This window comes from Pungitius pungitius, chromosome 4 (assembly GCF_949316345.1).
Source record: "Pungitius pungitius chromosome 4, fPunPun2.1, whole genome shotgun sequence".
In the NCBI taxonomy this organism is placed as follows: domain Eukaryota; kingdom Metazoa; phylum Chordata; class Actinopteri; order Perciformes; family Gasterosteidae; genus Pungitius; species Pungitius pungitius.
Window position 1 is genome coordinate 16569281 of NC_084903.1, and position 17436 is coordinate 16586716.

Genomic DNA, 17436 nt, shown 5'->3' on the forward strand with positions numbered 1-17436 from the left:
TGGTGGCAGTTATATTTTCACCACTCTACAGGGATACACTAAAAACTGAGACACAGCAAGCAGCTGTTCATGTGTGTATAACATTGTCCGTGTGAGAAGATGGACTGAGATGAAGATAGAACTTGTGATTAAAGAAATTAATAACTAAGAGTTCGACAAATTGTAAAAAGATTCAAAAATACAAAAAAGTTTAGCTGAAATAAAAAACGTCACAAACTGCCTTTCAATGTCTCCTTAGTTACCTAACCAAATCTCTCCATCAATATTAAAGATCTAAAGAAATTAAATTAGAACTACCAGCCAAATGGACTATATATAATATATATTATTACGGTATTTTTATAACTAAAACGGTGTCCCTGATTTTATAACAGATATGCAGTGCTAAGTAGCACAACTATGCAGTAGTCTATTGAAACCCGCAGAAGTCACTTGTAGTAAAGTAATACAAGTGTTGAGGTCTCTTAGTGTGGGTGTTCCTATGCATGTAACTTTCATTCTTTCCCTCTCTCCATGAAGTTATGCCTTTTCATATTTTTCAACTTGTAAAATGTTGATAAACCCACACTGTAAACAGCAAAATAATCAAAAATGACACACACATACACACAGCAGATAGTCATCACCCGACAGCTTGATTTTTGATCTTGCCAGTTGTTAAAGTAAACCTAATAGAAAAGCCATCATCGTAAATACATTAACAGAGAGAGAAATGCCGGTCTGTGCTCAGAAAGTACTCGATCTTCTAAAGCAGCCAGACGCTGCTGTTTGGAATGCACTACTGTTAGCCATTTGCTACCCATCATTGATGAGGGGCTTTTGGCAATGACAAACACACACAGGGAAACAAATTGATGAGAATCTTTTGGCAGAGAGGAAAAGGACACGTTAAGGGTGTGACTTTCCGCATAAAGAAACATGTAAAAATGCAAACACATTGAGATACATATACATATACCAGACTCAGACGGCCACATACAGAAAGTGAGGCATGCATGTACCAAGTTTAACTAATAAACCATGCACACTTGCACACATTTATACACATAAACGCATCCACTCTCACAACTCCGCCAGGCTCGGAGTGAGCTAGCTTAACTACTGGGATAATTTCCCTCCAGCAAATGGTCACTGTGCCCTTGAAAAACATATTTGATTATTACTTTTTCTCCCCCTCCTCTTTTTTTTTCTTTTAGCATCATCACAGCCATTTTCATCACGCGCTCTGATGATGGCACGGCAAGGCGCGTTAAGATAACACCCCGGCACCGCCAGGCTTTTAACACTTAAACGGTGAAAAGGGATATTCAGATTTGTCCTTGAACGTTTGGATGGGCCTGCTGGGCTGAGGCGGAGGGAGGGAGGGAGTGAGGGAAGGAGTTAAAGAAACGCATACATTTTTAAGATTCACTTTTAGAAAAAGTGAGGTTGGGAGGGCGTTTATGGTAGCAGCCACACTGAGAAATGGAGAAGGTGGGGTTGAAGGGCAGATGCAAGAGTTAAAAAAAACTGTTCACTATAAAGAAAAAAAAACGTGTGATGGGGAAATGATTAGTGGAGCGCACATGGCGAGGCGGGGAACTTTGGGAAAGCAAGGGAGCAACGGGAGGCCAAAGACACCACACACGTACAAACTCAAAGAGTGAAGAAAAGAGCAGCAAATAAAGAGAAAAAAGTCAGCTTCGAACCTGCAACACAGGAGGAAAAGCTGAAAACGTACGCACTACCGGACAAAAGAAACTGTATTTAATCTACTTAAAGGGTTGAAAGCTGTTTAAACAAACTCGCAGATGTGGGAGGGAGGGATTTAGCGTGTGGACTTTCTGTTATTGTATTACAACTAGTGAATGCTGAGGAAAGGATTATAGAGACCATCTCAATAATGAACTAATACGCCAACGATTGAACAGATATCTGCTCGGCCACATGTAGATTGAGTACAACAAATGAGAAACACACAATTATTGGGCTAGAGTGGACAGGGTTGATATCAGCCAGGCCAAACCTTAAGAAACATCAAGAAGAGCTTAGTCCGCTGACTCAGCTTTGTTTCTTCTTGTGTGAGGTGACGTTTCTGACCCTGCCTCCATTTCACCAGATAGACACTGGTTTCCTCTTCCAAATAGTCCTGTGCACATGTGTGAGTGGTGGTACAGGTGTGCGGTGAGTATCTTTGTAGTGTATATGTGGATACAGTTGTGTATGTACATACATAGATGCTATGTGTGTGGTTGTGTATGAATGTTGTTGGATGTGTATGCTTGTGTGTGTGTGTACCTGTGCACGCAAGCCGGTACTTGTATCTGGTGCCAGAAGGCTGTCTCCTGGCATTGCTGTTCCCCTGCAGTGTGTGTGTATGGTTGTTGACAGTGTGGACGGTAATGTGTGATAGATCGCACTTCAGGGACCCCATAATCACATCAGCCTAACCTAGTCTATCAGCTGGGCACAATGGGATACCCTTCACTCCTCCTTTAATCTGCTCCATCTAGCTCTTCACCACTCTTCTGTTCTCTCCAGGTTTTTTTTCTCTCTCAATCACTTTCCCTCCCTTTCGCAATTTTTTCCCCTGTATTTAATGAATATTTTACTATTTAACTATTTAATTTTCTTTTATTCTGTCTTTTTTCATGATTTATCTTTGGTTTTGCATTCTTACTATTCAAATATGTACAACAATGGATTTTTATTGTGTATCAAATTATAGGACTATACTATACAGATTTTTAGGATTTATCCTATTCATAATCGATACAATGTATTGAAAGCAATCTGTAGTCTTCCCTCGCTTGCATTTTCTTTCACGCTTTCTATTCATATTGCTTTCAATAATCTCTTAATGTATAATAAAATACCAAACCTTGGACATGGTGAGAGGCAGTGATGAGAGTGAGTGGTGGCAAGGTTAAGTAGCATATCCTATAAGGTGTTGCTGTGTGTATTTTGTGTGTGTCTTAGTGTGAGTGTCTTGAAAACAGACGTGTGGGCTCGAGGTTGCATAGCCTGCCCCGCGGCTCCCCAACAGCGCAGTGCACCCGGCAAATGGCCCTTAGACTTGCTAGCGCCGCTAGCCCTGCGATCCATCATACCATATGTTCTCAATGGGGAAGCTAACGCTAATGACTGATGGGTTGAAGGAGGGGAGGGTTTCAAGGGAAAAGCAGAGGGAGCGGAAAACAAGTTGAGGAACAGTGGGAAAGAAGATGACAAAGGAGCAGAGGGGATGTGAAATAAATAACAGAAGGAGATGGAGTGGACGAGGTGGGGAGCATATGCACTCCATGGGAGGGCAACTGGTCAAATGAAGGATGACCATATAGCGTGCTTGGTTGGAAGAGAAAAGAAAATCCAGTGAAGAAGCACTCACAAATCACATGACAAAGCAAATGAACAAACAAAACATGAGAGATAACTGTCAGAGAGTGAACACTAAGTAAGTGTAGTAAAGTAAGTCAATTAGAAAAGTATTGTTTTTTTTTATTTCCTGCTTGCTAGGAACTTTTTTGTCAAATGCACATACATTTGTGTGGGTAGGGATCTTTTGTGTGTGTCAGTGTGTGTCTGTATGTTTGCGGCTAGGCTAATGGAGTACTATATGCCTGCCCATATGGGCCATTGTTTATGTGTGATGAATAGAGTCCACGTGTCTGTCTCTGGCACTCAACACTAAGCGAACCCTGCCGAGGGCACCCTGTTGACTCTGTGTGTGTGTGTGTTTCTGTGTGTAGGTGCATGTAAAATGTCTATATGCATGAAAGCGCGCGTGTGTGTGTGTGTAGAAGAGAGAATAAATGTGTTTTTGTCCTGCTGTGTGCTTGGCAGTGCCCTCAACGGTGCCATCTCGGGTGTGTTTCATCATCATCTGCCATGACAAAGATGTCTAATGACACACACACACATAACAGACACACACACATAACAGACTCGCACACACACACACACACAGAGGCACGGTCCCATCTGTGCCATGGTACCCGGGTGCTTTGGGACACTGCGGCAGAGGAAGAAAGGGAAACGACCCCACGTTCCTGCACCATGTGTCTACATCAACCCTTTTTGCTTTTCTCTCTTGTTCCATGATTTTTTTTTAATTTTTTATCCCCCCCGAACATTAAGAGGACGTCACCAGGGACTAAACTAACAAAATCCTTTTTGGGTCTGAGTAACTGGTTCTTTGAACAAAGGAGCTTTTTGTTGATTGGATTTTACAATAAAGGATTTACTCAAGACCAAAACTGTTTTCTATCCAGAAGGCTCAGCATCCAATCAAACTTCTCCCAAATGTGCTTCCATTGTTGGGCAATTAACCTGACCAGTGCAGACCAGTTTCATTCCCCCGATATTCTAACAAAAGGGGATTTCCACGTACAAACCCGTGTGATTTATTCACTCACCTGGGGTATATGTATGCACGTCTCCGCTATCAGCATCACCGCAGCACACTAGAAAATCATCAACAATACGGCCTCCACAGCATTGGACCCCATAACCGTCACGGAGTCTCCCACTACAGCAAAGCTGGCCGCCTTTCATGGAGTAAGGAACCCCCCCACAGCAGCTGTCACCCGGCCCTACTGAGACCCGGCCCTGCTCGTGGTCAGGGCAGCACTTTTCATCTACAAAGTCAAGGACAGATGAAGGAAAAACACTTGAACGACAAGATTTGACTCAATTCAAGCAGAAAAGAGCAAGTCCCATACAAGTGTAAACATATGAAGCGGTGTGACACTCACTGTTTTTTACATGAATGTAGTATCCTCCACAGCACTGGTGGTCGGGGGATGATGGGAGCAGTTTGCCATTGCAGCAGACCGGATTGGAAGAATTACTCGGACCCAAGTAGCTGCCCTCACAACATTCATGATGTGGTTTCTTAGTGTACAGGAACCCACCGCAGCAAACCTGGTTTACATACAGTACGGATGAGAAAGAATGTAAACTCAATATAATGGTGTCACTGTCTGTAGGGTTACATGTATAGCTGGTGGAGTGTGCCAACTTGGCTGGCATTCAATGACGCAAGGATGGAAGTAAACGCAGGTGACAAGTTAATCTGTTTGGAGAAATTAATCACGACGAGGATGACCGTGCCTCATAATAAAATAGCGTGCACTTGAAATAGGATATGTGAGAGTGTGTTTGTCTGTGGGTCCCTGTGTTTGTTGTGTTCTAATATCTTGAGGGACTACACAGCAAAAATCTATTATCCACTTCAGATCAGCAGCCAAAGCAGCCAATGGCTTGTTCTAATACATTTTTGTTGAACAGTGATTGATGATTGCGGCTTAATGATTATAAAAGACTCTTGATTTCAGGTGAAAAGGGCAGAAGATATTTTAATGTATTGTTTTGAATTCACCCCAGCACACACGCACACAGGCTAAGGCACTGTTGTCCATGCAAAATGTATTTCACTAGGGTTCAACAAAAACATTTCCACACAGAAAAAATTAAATAACTAAATAACCAGAACATAATCACCTGAACGTCAGGATCGAAGCAGGACGTTCCACACACACCATGACTGGCCAGACACTGTAGGTACAAACATCTGAACCCAACACCGGCCGGCGCGTCCTCCACAGAGGACGTGACCCCCGTTGACCCAATGGCACATGACCTCAAGGTCCGTCTTAAAACATCATAGCCCAGCATGATGCCATTGGGTCTGCCTGGATGGGACCAGTCTAACCTCACCACCCTGATGAAGAGAGAGAAGGACAACCAGAGTTAGAGAGAGGGATCTCCTTCACACTCCTTTCACACTACTGGGAGGCACACTAGGACCTTGCCATACCCAGACACACACACACACACACACACACACACACACACACACACACACACACACACACACACACACACACACACACACACACACACACACACACACACACACACACACACACACACACACACACACACACGCATTCATGCATGGCTAAGGCCCGACAAAGTTGAGTTACAGTGTCAGAGTGTGTGTGTCTTTATACACTTCTCACTATTGATTTGATCTTTTTTATCTCTGACATCTTTGGCAGGAGAAAGACCTGTGTAGTAACACAGAGTTACAACTCACACGATCTCCTACACAGAAAAAGAGCCACAAACCACCACTTCCTCTGCAAAGAAATCTTCACCTGTTTAGGAATTTAGAGATTATGTTATTATGTTAAATAGTCACTTTGTTTCTTGTATCCCTATGGTTGAAATGCACTTATTAAGTCGCTTTGGATATATATCTATATATATATATATATATATATTGAATTCAGTATTTCCGATACTGAAGATGAAGAATGGGTGAAATACTGTCTTTCAATCTCTGGGTTTCAAAGTAGCTTGACACTGTTAGTGCCAGCTGTATTGATTCTGCTGTGTCAAACAAAAACCAACCTTTTGTGCTGCTGATAAACATGAACAATCAATACATTTAAACACAAGTGATACGGTTTTATTGATCTAGATGGAACACTTGCACAAACGTTTATGAATAAATCCATTCAGAAAGTTTGAGAGTTACTGGAAAGAGAAACATTCACGTAATACCTGGGATTGATCACATGTGCGTGCGGCGGCGCCAGGTCAGCAGGCAGGTCTTCCACAGTAGTTGTCTGAGTAATATTGCTGCGCACACATGCATACACTGTACAGACCTCCACCTGAAATACACAAAAGCATCGGATTGAATGTGTGTTTGTGTGTCTGGGTTTGGGTGATCTGATTTGATTTTGATTGTATGTACCTGAACGTTGTAGACAGTAAAAGGCAGCAGGTCGCCCAGCAGGTAGGAGCCTGAGCTGTTGTCTACACTGCCATGAAGACGGTCATTCAGGTAGATGCTATAACCACTAACTGCCCCATTGGGCTGAAGAGGAGGGAACCAAAGCACACGGACTGTGCTGCTGTTAACTGGAACCACCTCTGGGGCGGAAATCCCGTCTGGCTCTGAGGATAGCACATGTGAGTACAGAGACACAATGTGTCTGCCCATGTGACTATGGAGATATATGCATGATGATATTTTATAACATGTCGTATTCTCAGCCTTACGATTAACATACCGGCCTTAAGAGATGTATGTACACAGCCATGAATTAATGTGTATGAGAGGTAAAGAAATAGAAGTCACGACGTGGACTCACACATCTTATAGGCATGTGATTGTGTGCACAGCATGGTAGAGTGTGTTTGTGTGTGTGACCAAGAGAGAAATAGAGGATGTGTGTGGGTGGCTGTAAAATGCAGGAAAACTGTGAGTCTGTGTGTTAGCAGAAGGAGGCCACCTGTATCTCCCAGTGTGCGTGCGTGCGTGCGTGCGTGCGTGCGTGCGTGTGTGTGTGTGTGTGCGGGTTTTGGGTAGGTACATTAGCAGCAAATGAATTGGGTTAACTTCACTTATCTGAGTGCATTTTCAGTAAGAGGAATAGATTGACTTTGCTCGGTCAGCTCCCTCCGTTCGTTTTCTCTCTGTGTTACAGGCAGTAGTAAATGACAGTCACTACCTTCCTGTATTGTGTTATTATATTCTCTCTATGTCTTTCACAGTCCTGTTGGTCCAACTCCCTGTGTCCTCAGAAAAAACCTGACAAATACAGGTCAAGCGATAATCTGTGATCAGAAGATTATAGATACACTAGGGAGTTTTAGTCAAAGAGTGGGAGACTAAAAACAGAGCATCATTAATTGTATGAAATATTCTTCAAACATCAATGATGATCAGGTAGTGAGTAGAAAAGCCAGAAAGTGAACCAGAGTGAAACATTTTGAGAAAGTGTGTGGGAATCATGCAGACTGCATTTATTATTTAAAGTTATTAGAAGTTAACCCAATTCATTTGCTGCTAATGCACTTACCTAAACCCAACCTACTGCTCCACATTTCATTTACCACGGGATGGCATTATCAACGCAATACTGCACACTGATTCTCATTCACAGACACACACATACACACACAAAGACACACGATTTTTTTTGCCAATTAGTCTTGATGTTGGCATTGCCCTATAGATTGCAGGCCATGTTAGGATGGTTGGTAGGGTTGAGCTGAATTTGGCCTTGGTCTGTGTGTGTGAGCACACTCTTATGGCTGTAAAATAATGAAATTACCTCCAGAGCCCTCTCAGTTAAACGAGCCATGCTTTGCCTTTAGCACCTAATGATTTTCTAATGTTTTTAATGCACTTTTTATTATACTGCTCAGATTAGAGAAAAAGAAAGAGGCTTCTGACATATGAAAATACTAAGAAGAAAAGAGAAATGTGACGGGGCAAAGGGAAAGAGAGAATGTGAGACAGAAACCAAAGGACAACAACAGACGGATTGAAAGGTCTCTGACAGACGACTACAAAGAGTGATTTGAAGGCCAACTTTTAGGGCAGAGAGTTTGAGTGGAAAAGGAGAGAAAAGTTGCAATGGTGGCTAGTTAGCTGGTGCCCTTCATGGCTAAAGATAACCAAAGCTAAACATATGTGAAACAACCATAGATCTAAAAACTCATGTGCTTTGCTCATATTCCAATTAATATTTCATAACTTTAAAAATCATGATAAAATGTATTTGGCTTAACAGATCATTAAAATGTTTGTCATAATGATGTCACAGCATATTTTGGTGCAAGATTCCACTTTCAACACCGAGGGGGAATAGGATTTCAGTTATTAGATATTTATTTTCCCCACGGAATAAAAAAAGAAAACAGCCTAAACTATGTATTTGAAAGTATGGTAATTATAGCCTGCATAAGAAACAGGAACAGCTTTGCTTGCTGTTGTCTGCTGTCTTGTTTGATAAGTAGATCATTACAAGTGTGTGCAGTACGTTTGCATCTTTTTACAACACTGGCTCTTACGAACAGTTGGTATTGATTTTGTGCCTCACTACATGATCTGTTTAACATGTCCTGTGAACCACAAAGTTATGAGAAACAAAGTAACACATCCCCTTCTCCAGGAAGTATTTATACACCGCACGTGACACACTGCAGTATTGTGCACAACAACACCCTCACACATATCCAAGGTAAGAAGGCACATTTTAAGCTAAGATCGAAGAACATGATACACATACCTCCATCTTTAGTGGTGACGTTAACCGCCGCCTTAGTCGTATTATGAGCTCCATTGGAAACCTGTACTGACAACAGGTATGTGGTGCTGGGCCAAAGGTCGCTTATCACTGCGGATAGGATCTCAGGGGGGAAAACCAAGACTTTACTTAATTGGGCAGACATTATAGTCAGAAAGTAGAATTCCACCTGTCCCTGTAGGTCCTGCAAAGCTGAGGAGGACACAAAGAAGTAAAAATAACTTATTCAAGTCACACAACTATATCTGTAGATTATACAACCATAAAATAACTGCTGTGTGAAATATGTGTGTGTGTGTTTAAATAGCCAGTAATCTTACAGGGTTGTGTCCAGGTGACCTGTACGGCAGTGTGATTGACAGCGTGGGCTGACAGAGACGGAGGGTGGTGGGGAACCCCCGCCATGGTCACCCCGGTAACAATCTCTCCCGAGGAGTGGCCCACGTCATTATGTACCACTAACTGATAATGGTAACGGGTGAATCTGTTGAGACAGTATTTGTGCTTTTTAATAAGGCTGTGTTCCCATTCACCGGTCAAGCTAATTTTAAAACTGAAAATTTAAATTGAGTGCATTTTTGCATGTAAGGATGTTTCATTGAATTTTTTCCAATTTCTTTTGTAATGGGGTAGATGTGTAGGGAAACACGGCTAATACGCTTTTTAATTTCCTTGTGACATAAACAAGAACATCTCTGCAAAGTGCTGACACGTTTAGAACTTTGTCAGCTTACTACTTGAATGAAGCACAGTAGACACAAACCCCAAAAGAGTACACGCAGAGCCGTTCAGCAAGCATAGTGGCAAAAAAAAAAAAAATTAGCTTCCACCAAGTGCCAAACTGAGATTAGGGGACTCTGTGTGAAAAACAATTTAATTCTTTGGGATATTTGCTTAATGTATCTTTGAGCGGTATTAAAAGATCGGCATCAGCGGCAGCTCGCCGATCGGCTCTGCACACACGGTTTGCTGCGGTGCCGGCGTTTGCTCTAGAGCTCATTTCAGTAATCTCACCTGCTTAGGCCTTTATCTTGGTAGAACAATTTGGTGCCGGAGTAAACATGGAGCCAGCGATGGAGATCTTCAGAAGGGGGAGGGGGCACAGCTGTTACCTTGGGGACCGCGGCGACGGCCAGGGGCTGGTGGGTTTTACGTCTGAGCAACTTGTATCTGAAGGGGAAATTTGAATAAAAGAAAACACACGCACACGATTGGATGTTTAGGAATGCATTAACACCCAACACATGTTCACAAATCATTATGAGCACACAGACACACACTGCGCCCACACGGCAATATACACAAGCATACAAACACAAAAAAGAACAAACACACGCACTGCGACTCTTCTCCTTATCGCTCATTTCCTTCACTTCTGCTGTTTTCATCATCTCTATTCTTTTGCGCTCTCTGTCTCCCCCCCCCTCCCTCCCAGTGAGCCTTGTTTTTTTCTGCAGGGTTTGTGTTTTCCTCTCCCCACAGTGATGCTAATTTCTGCTGTAATCAGAAGAGAAGGGCTTAATGCCACCTTTTAACAAACCCACTTAGACAAACACACAGAGCTGAGCAGAGCAGAACAGAGACGGGCTCATGCATTTTAATTGCCTGCCATGAAAATGGACCTTTATTTTAGGCCTAATCACCGACAACGTAGAACAAGAACGAACAAAAACAGACCAGAAAGTGCATTAGGACTGAGAAAACACTGATTAAAAACGTGGCTCAGTAACAACATGCTGTATATTTCTGTGTCAGCTGCCTGTTTCGTGACTTTTGGTTTTGGCTAATGAAAAAAAGGTCGATTCAAATTAAGTTAAGATGGATACACAGATTGGGGTCCACTCATATTAGCTCTTCATGATTAGCATTGGACTTTGGATGAATATTTGCATGTGCCCAACTATTTAAAACATTTTCATTGTTTTCTCAGTTAGTTAATTTCTTAAGACCATCACAAAGCAAGAGATTTGTTTGGTTCTGTGTAATCTGAAGGAAGGCTCAGTATTCATGCCTGGTCCATAGTGAGAATGTCGAGATTGCAATTGCAGTTGAGATAAAATTGTGTCAAATCTGAATAATACGGTATTTTCACTCTTCGTTCTTCCTCGGCCACTTTGTGTGTTCTGTTCTTCCCTTGTTGACACAAATTCCAACAGCACATGGGTCAGTGAGCCATAGAGAAAGAATTGTCCACGATTGATAACACCCCTAATATAATGTGACTAAACAATATTCTTTCCATATGTCTGGAAGACACACTAGCAGAAGTTTCAATGAGCCAGTAAACCCAATGTAGTGATTAAAGAGCAACAACTGTTGTTCACACCAGTCAAATAGTGTGATTACAGTAAAGCTAAACATGTTGCTCCAATGACTGGACGTGTCTTCATTACACGACAAACCAAATGTGTATTTTTAAGCTTTTTGTTATTAAAAGGGATGCGAATATGTTGAACTAGCATTATCCCAAGCAGGATGACTGTAGAGAGAGAAAAAACAAGGGAATGTGCTCACATGTGATCAACTAATAAACCTTACACTTACAGTCAAGAGATTTCATCAAAGCCCTGTGTCGGTAGTCTATGTCATATCTCTCTCACCTGATGTTAGGTCCGTTGGGCCTGCTTGGTGGTTGCCAAGAAATGGCCAGGAAGGACTCACTGACTGCCACTACAGACAGTGGTTCAAGGCCTTCCGGGATTGTGGGCCAAGTGGCAGCAGGCGTAGGCAGGCTTTCTGTGCAGCCTCCGACATGTCCACCACCGTTAGAACAGGCCAGCACTGTGATACTGTAGTTTGTGTACGGGATGAGGGCCGTTACTGGGACGCTGAACTCGGAAGCTTTGCCACTCTCATGGAAGATGCGGGGTTCTGGGAGGCAGATCTCGTAACCATGGATCTCTCCATTGGGAATAAGAGGAGGGGACCATGTTACCTGAAAAGTAAATGTGAATAAGAGCTTATAGTGTGTGCTTAGGCTAACACATATTTGCATCACAGTGTGAATGTAAGTGTGGTTATTTGATTGCTACCGGTGACTATGTAGGTAGTATCCGTGTGTGCATGCATTGTGACCTGGGTATATGTGAACGTAGAATGGTCACTCTGTATGTTTGGGTGTGCGTGCGTTTGTTAAACTCTATTGTGGGGAAAGATAACCTGACTTTGACTTGAGCAGAAGAATCCTTTCATCAAATTTAAAACACAAACACACGGCGCACACCCACACACGCACGCTGCACACGCCCACAAAGACCATGCTAAAATAATGAAAACGGCTGGTAATGGAATTGCTGCATGCAAAAACAAAAGCTTGCTGTCTTTGAGCACTGCCTCTGAATTGGAAACAGTTCAGTCTGTCAGCATTTCCTTGTGAAGATGAAGGTAACTGGCACGCATACAATTTTTAACACACACACACACACACACACACAAATTTATAGATGTTTGAATTACAGATATCTTTAAAATAATTGTTTTTTTATACATCCAGGTAAAGACACGGCTCCATTAAATCACCAGCTCTAATACACTGTCATAAACGATAACTGATCAGTTCAGAGCTTGTTGAGACTTACAGACTCAGGTGATTAAGTGGTCAATGTTGATGACTATTATGAATGGACGTCAACAATAATGACTTCTCATGCAACCTTGATATTCATTTAACAAGTGACACGGTGAGGTGATACAGGACAGTAACTCTGAGCCACACGCACACACAGCCACATATGGGCAGGGTCATGTTGAGTTAGGGGGCTCATTTCCCAAAGTGCGTGTTGGGTGTGCTTTGTAGTGGAAGTCATTTACAGATTGAATAGCCTGATGTAATCTGGAGATGGTGAGGACAGCAGAGACCCTCGGCTGGCAAAGAGCACTGGGGCTAAGGCCAGTACAGTATTTTTGTGTAAGCGTGTGTATGTGTATCTGAGTAGAACAGAGCGAAACAGAGAGATAATAAAGTTGGTAGTAAGAGATAAGTGTATGAGAGAAAACAACATTCTACAATGTATTCATATAAGCATCAATGTTATCACGTATACATTTTGTTCAATATATATTGTCATCCTGCAAATAAAAACTGGGTTCCAAGTCCAAGAATTTTTTTCTCTGAAAAAATGGTGTATTATCGGTGACGGATCCAAACAAAACCCAAATTGATCAATTATCAATTAACCAGCAATGGTTGGCAAACTATCTTACACTAACAAATAAGTGGATACAAACATTTAGATGTGGTATCTTATCTTAATTGTCTCTCTTCAAGTTTTACCAAACCCACTGACACGGTAGCGGATGCATTATGTTTTGCAGCTTAATTCACAGCATAGTCCAAAACAAAACCTGAAATACAACTACCAATGGAATGCTAAAAGGACCCAAATAACCAAGATGCCATCCTAATATTGGAATGAAGACGTAACAGGATAATGGGTAAAAAGAAAGCAAGTGCCTCGATGAGCAAGACGTGATAGGAAGGCAGATATTCAAAATCCTGTCTGTGTTGTCAAGGTCAATTGGTAACCAGGAAGCAGCCTGCCTGTCTGTCCAATTAGCAACAACCAGGAAGGAACACTTTCCCTCTCGGACCTATGACCCCTAAAGCTGTGCTGCTGCAGAGATGACAGGGGCGGTTTAGAAATGATGGCAGGCATTAGCATTTTTCTGCAGTTAGCATTAGTGCAGGACAGTGCAGTGCATGAGTGTGTGCGCGTATCTGTGAGTGTGCATACATACAATACGGTTTCAGTGGCTTTCATTGAAAGGCCTTGATGTGGGATTAGCCAGTGGTGGAATTTAACTCTGGCCCCTCCTTCAAAATGGCCGACAGGAAGAAATCTGCCTCAGACAGGGTCACAGCCCATCCTATTTTCTGAAGGGGACCTTGAGTTTAATGTTTTTCTTTCTCATTAAATCTCCAGATGGAAAGACAGAGAAATCAGTGTGACATTGCTTTGTCTTTTCTACGCTGAGTAACCAAAGTTGCAATATATTTTATGTTTTCCTGAAACTTATCCACTTTCTTAAAGCAATTCTTAAAGCCCATGCTGAGTTACTTGTTGAACGTAACAGAAGAGATTACAATTGTTAAAGTGATGTTAACAGCAGCATGGTTGACTTTTTGTGGTGCAGCCATTTTCCAGAGCGCTTGTGCTCTCATGCCAGATTGAACAGGCTACGTACCTGAAGGGACTCTGGTCCCGTGACCTTCACCCTCGGAGGACTGAGACCAGCAGGCCGAGAAGGCCTGGTGGTGACGTTGACCCAGGGTCCTGCAAGTATGCAACAAAATGTGGTTGAAGATCCAATCGTGAAAAAAAAGGCTAGAAGTTAAGTTTGACTCAAAGCTGTCAAAGTCTGTAAAACTGACACGAGACAGAGAGAAATAATAACACATGTTGATCAGGTTGCATTTTAGAATTTTGTCGTGGGATCACCTGTAGTGTTGCCAGCTTGATTATGGAGCGAAAGTCGATACTGGTAGCTAGTCCAGGGACTGAGGGCAGATGAAGTGTCCAGGAAAGAAAGAGGGGGAGGGTCTGGTGGGAGATGGCCCACTGTGGAGACGTGTTTGGTCCCAGTAACTCTGCGCTCAATCAACCACCTATGCCCAGCAAAGGATACAATACAATTAACTTAACTTATAATTAAAATAGGTGGGGATGAAGTGTATGTATTTAATCATCACTTACCGCTCTAGAGGTCCATTGCTGCGCTCTGGTGCACCCCAGGACAGGAGCACGGAGGTGGGGGTGTCAGAATAAAGGTGAGGTGCAGGAACTCCTTCAGGGGGAGCTGGGAGGGTACGGAAGTCCTGAGACATCCCGGACACCGAGCAACCGACACTGGTACATGCCTCCACCTAGATGATGAAGAACAATTTTGGAACATCACAGTGAGGTATGCCTTTGTAGTGTTGCAATTGAAGTTAATAAATCCCTAATAGCATTAATAACAAGTTAGTAATAACATTACTTTTTACGTTTTTTTTTCTTATTTCTGACATCTTGATCTCCAATTCTGTAACAATTGTTGAAGGGGGAAACAACCACAAACGATAAAAGATGCAGATCACTCTCATCTGGGATTATTTTAATGATAAAAAAAAGTAATTGTTCAAATATATGTTTAAATTTGACACTATATTGAAATGATTTTTTCATTGCACTAGCATAACACACAACATACTGTGTGAACCTCATATATTGTACCTGGAGGCTGTAGCTCTGATAGGGCGATAGGTTGAAGAAAGTGTAGCTGGAGGTGTTCCCTGGAACGGTGACTGATAGAATGGATGTATGCAAATCTGAAACTTCACTAAATAAACCAGAAATGGGGCTGTCACTGGGGGTATTGGGCTCAGAGAGCTGGGATGAGATGGACTCAATCTGGTTGTCGTCTGTGATACCATGACTCAAACTAGAGGGAGTGTAAGGGAGGAGGCTGGGACTCGGGCCCTGGACTGTGCTTGAGCTGTCATTACTGCCCGCGGCGTCAGTGGACGTGGAGACGTGGCTGAGACCTGCGGTGAGAAGGCTTGATGTTGGCATGAGGTTATGGCTTGAGTTGAGATATGCACGCTTGGTGCTGGCCGGGAGGCTTTTGTTACGACCTGAGCTGGTGCTTGAGAATGAGCTTGAGATGGAATCACAGGTAGAGGTGGAGCTGGGGCAAAGATAGAGGGTATACTTGGTGATAATGCCATTTGGTTGGGAGGGAGGAACCCAAGTAGTTGTTACACTTCGAGGATGGAGCCTGGATACAGCTGGACTATCTACTGGTCCTGGACCTGGGGGTAAAGGAGAACAAATGAATAAAGAGGCAAGATATGAATATACTCGGTGTGTGAGTTTATAGTGAGAAAAAAGAGAAAGAGGATCTGTTTAAAACAACTAGATACGTCAAGACCTATTTTGCCTCTTCTATGTAAGAGATACATGGAAACTCTCACAATTTCACCACCTGCTGGAACCAATATTGTAATCATGGGTTAATGCAGTACTTGTACAGGACTCGTTTGAATGTGTGCCTGTGCATCATTCAGCAAGAAATGTGTTGGCCTGGCTGGTCTGCTGGAAAAGTTGTGGCGCTGTGTGCTGGTTTCGACACATATTTGACCTACACATGGATGCAAACACACTTCAGAAATTACAAAGAGGAACACCAGTAAGCAATAATACATACAAGTGATGTACTTTGACGAAATTTGACACACATGCACTCACTCACTCACATCATGTGCACAAGTCCATGCCTGGATAAGATGCTACACAAGACTAGTCGGAGGTATATTTCACTCCAGGGTAACTCATTTGAAGGTAATGCCCCTCCTCCCCCGGCATTTACATCCCACTGTACTGCTCTATAATGGACACACACACAGATACGCAGACACATTCTTCCTGACACACATATTCACATTCCCACACCCACAGTGATGCAGTATAGCAGTAATGGTACTGTGTGAAGGGCAAGCAGATCAAGGTGACTGAGCGGACTGAGGGAGCGTGCTGCGTCGCTAAGTGCTACTGCTAACCGCTAACGGCTTTCCCAGATGGCAGTGGGTGTGTGTGTGTGTGTGTGTGTGTGTGTAAGAGAGAGGGTGAAAGAAGATCGGTTGAGAGTATGCGTGCGTGACTGTGAGAGATAAAGTGTGCAGGTATGTGTTGTGCATGTCAGCATGTGTGTGCACATGAGAGCAGTTGTGTAAGAATGTGCATATTTTTGCATCTATTAAGAGAAATGCTAACTAACATTCAGTGTCGACGCCCGGGATGCTTGTCCTCAAACTTTAAAATGTCTCTTAGAGTACAATGCTCATCATAACTCCGATGTTTTGTCTATATTCAATTTGGTTTGGTCCCATATTTCCAACTCATAAAATGATTTTGCTCCTATTTAATGCACACAATTTTCTTTTTTTAAAGAAAGAAAAACCCGTTTCAAAATCTGAAATATTTTAGAAAAAGTTGTTGGCAAATTTAAGCTATTCATAAAACAAACGCAAAGACAAAACACTTTTTCAACCTCTACCACAAATAAATAACAGTATAAAAAGGTGATTTAATGCTTGGTTGATTTTACAGCTCACAAATTGTCTTGCAAACAACACATCTTTCTTTAACTCAGTTTTTTCATTCTTCTCCTTTCCCTGACCCCTTCCTTCCTTCCGTCTCCCCAACCACATCTCCCTCATTTCGGTCTCTCTCTGTTGCTCGTGCTTTGTGCTCCCCCCCCCCACCCACACCGACACCCCCCTCCGCGCTCCCTCTCTCTCTCTGGTCTCCCTGCTAAATAAACAATGCAGAGAGTTGACCTTTTGGGTTAACAGGTTTTTATGCTAGCT

General features: G+C 42.6%; 1 protein-coding gene across 1 annotated transcript in view; it reads right to left on the bottom strand.

The window, feature by feature from the left end:
- Positions 1–17436, bottom strand: part of ush2a (Usher syndrome 2A (autosomal recessive, mild)) — a 155065-nt gene that overhangs the window by 48500 nt on the left and 89129 nt on the right. The window contains exons 50-62 of the mRNA XM_062561810.1: positions 15302–15879; positions 14783–14952; positions 14528–14694; positions 14274–14362; positions 11690–12024; positions 10104–10259; positions 9410–9573; positions 9072–9281; positions 6746–6948; positions 6550–6662; positions 5482–5701; positions 4734–4902; positions 4395–4616 (exon numbers count right to left, since the gene is read on the bottom strand). Of these exons, the coding sequence (XP_062417794.1) occupies positions 4395–4616; positions 4734–4902; positions 5482–5701; positions 6550–6662; positions 6746–6948; positions 9072–9281; positions 9410–9573; positions 10104–10259; positions 11690–12024; positions 14274–14362; positions 14528–14694; positions 14783–14952; positions 15302–15879 (2796 nt within the window). The remainder of the gene's footprint in view (positions 1–4394; positions 4617–4733; positions 4903–5481; positions 5702–6549; positions 6663–6745; positions 6949–9071; positions 9282–9409; positions 9574–10103; positions 10260–11689; positions 12025–14273; positions 14363–14527; positions 14695–14782; positions 14953–15301; positions 15880–17436) is intronic.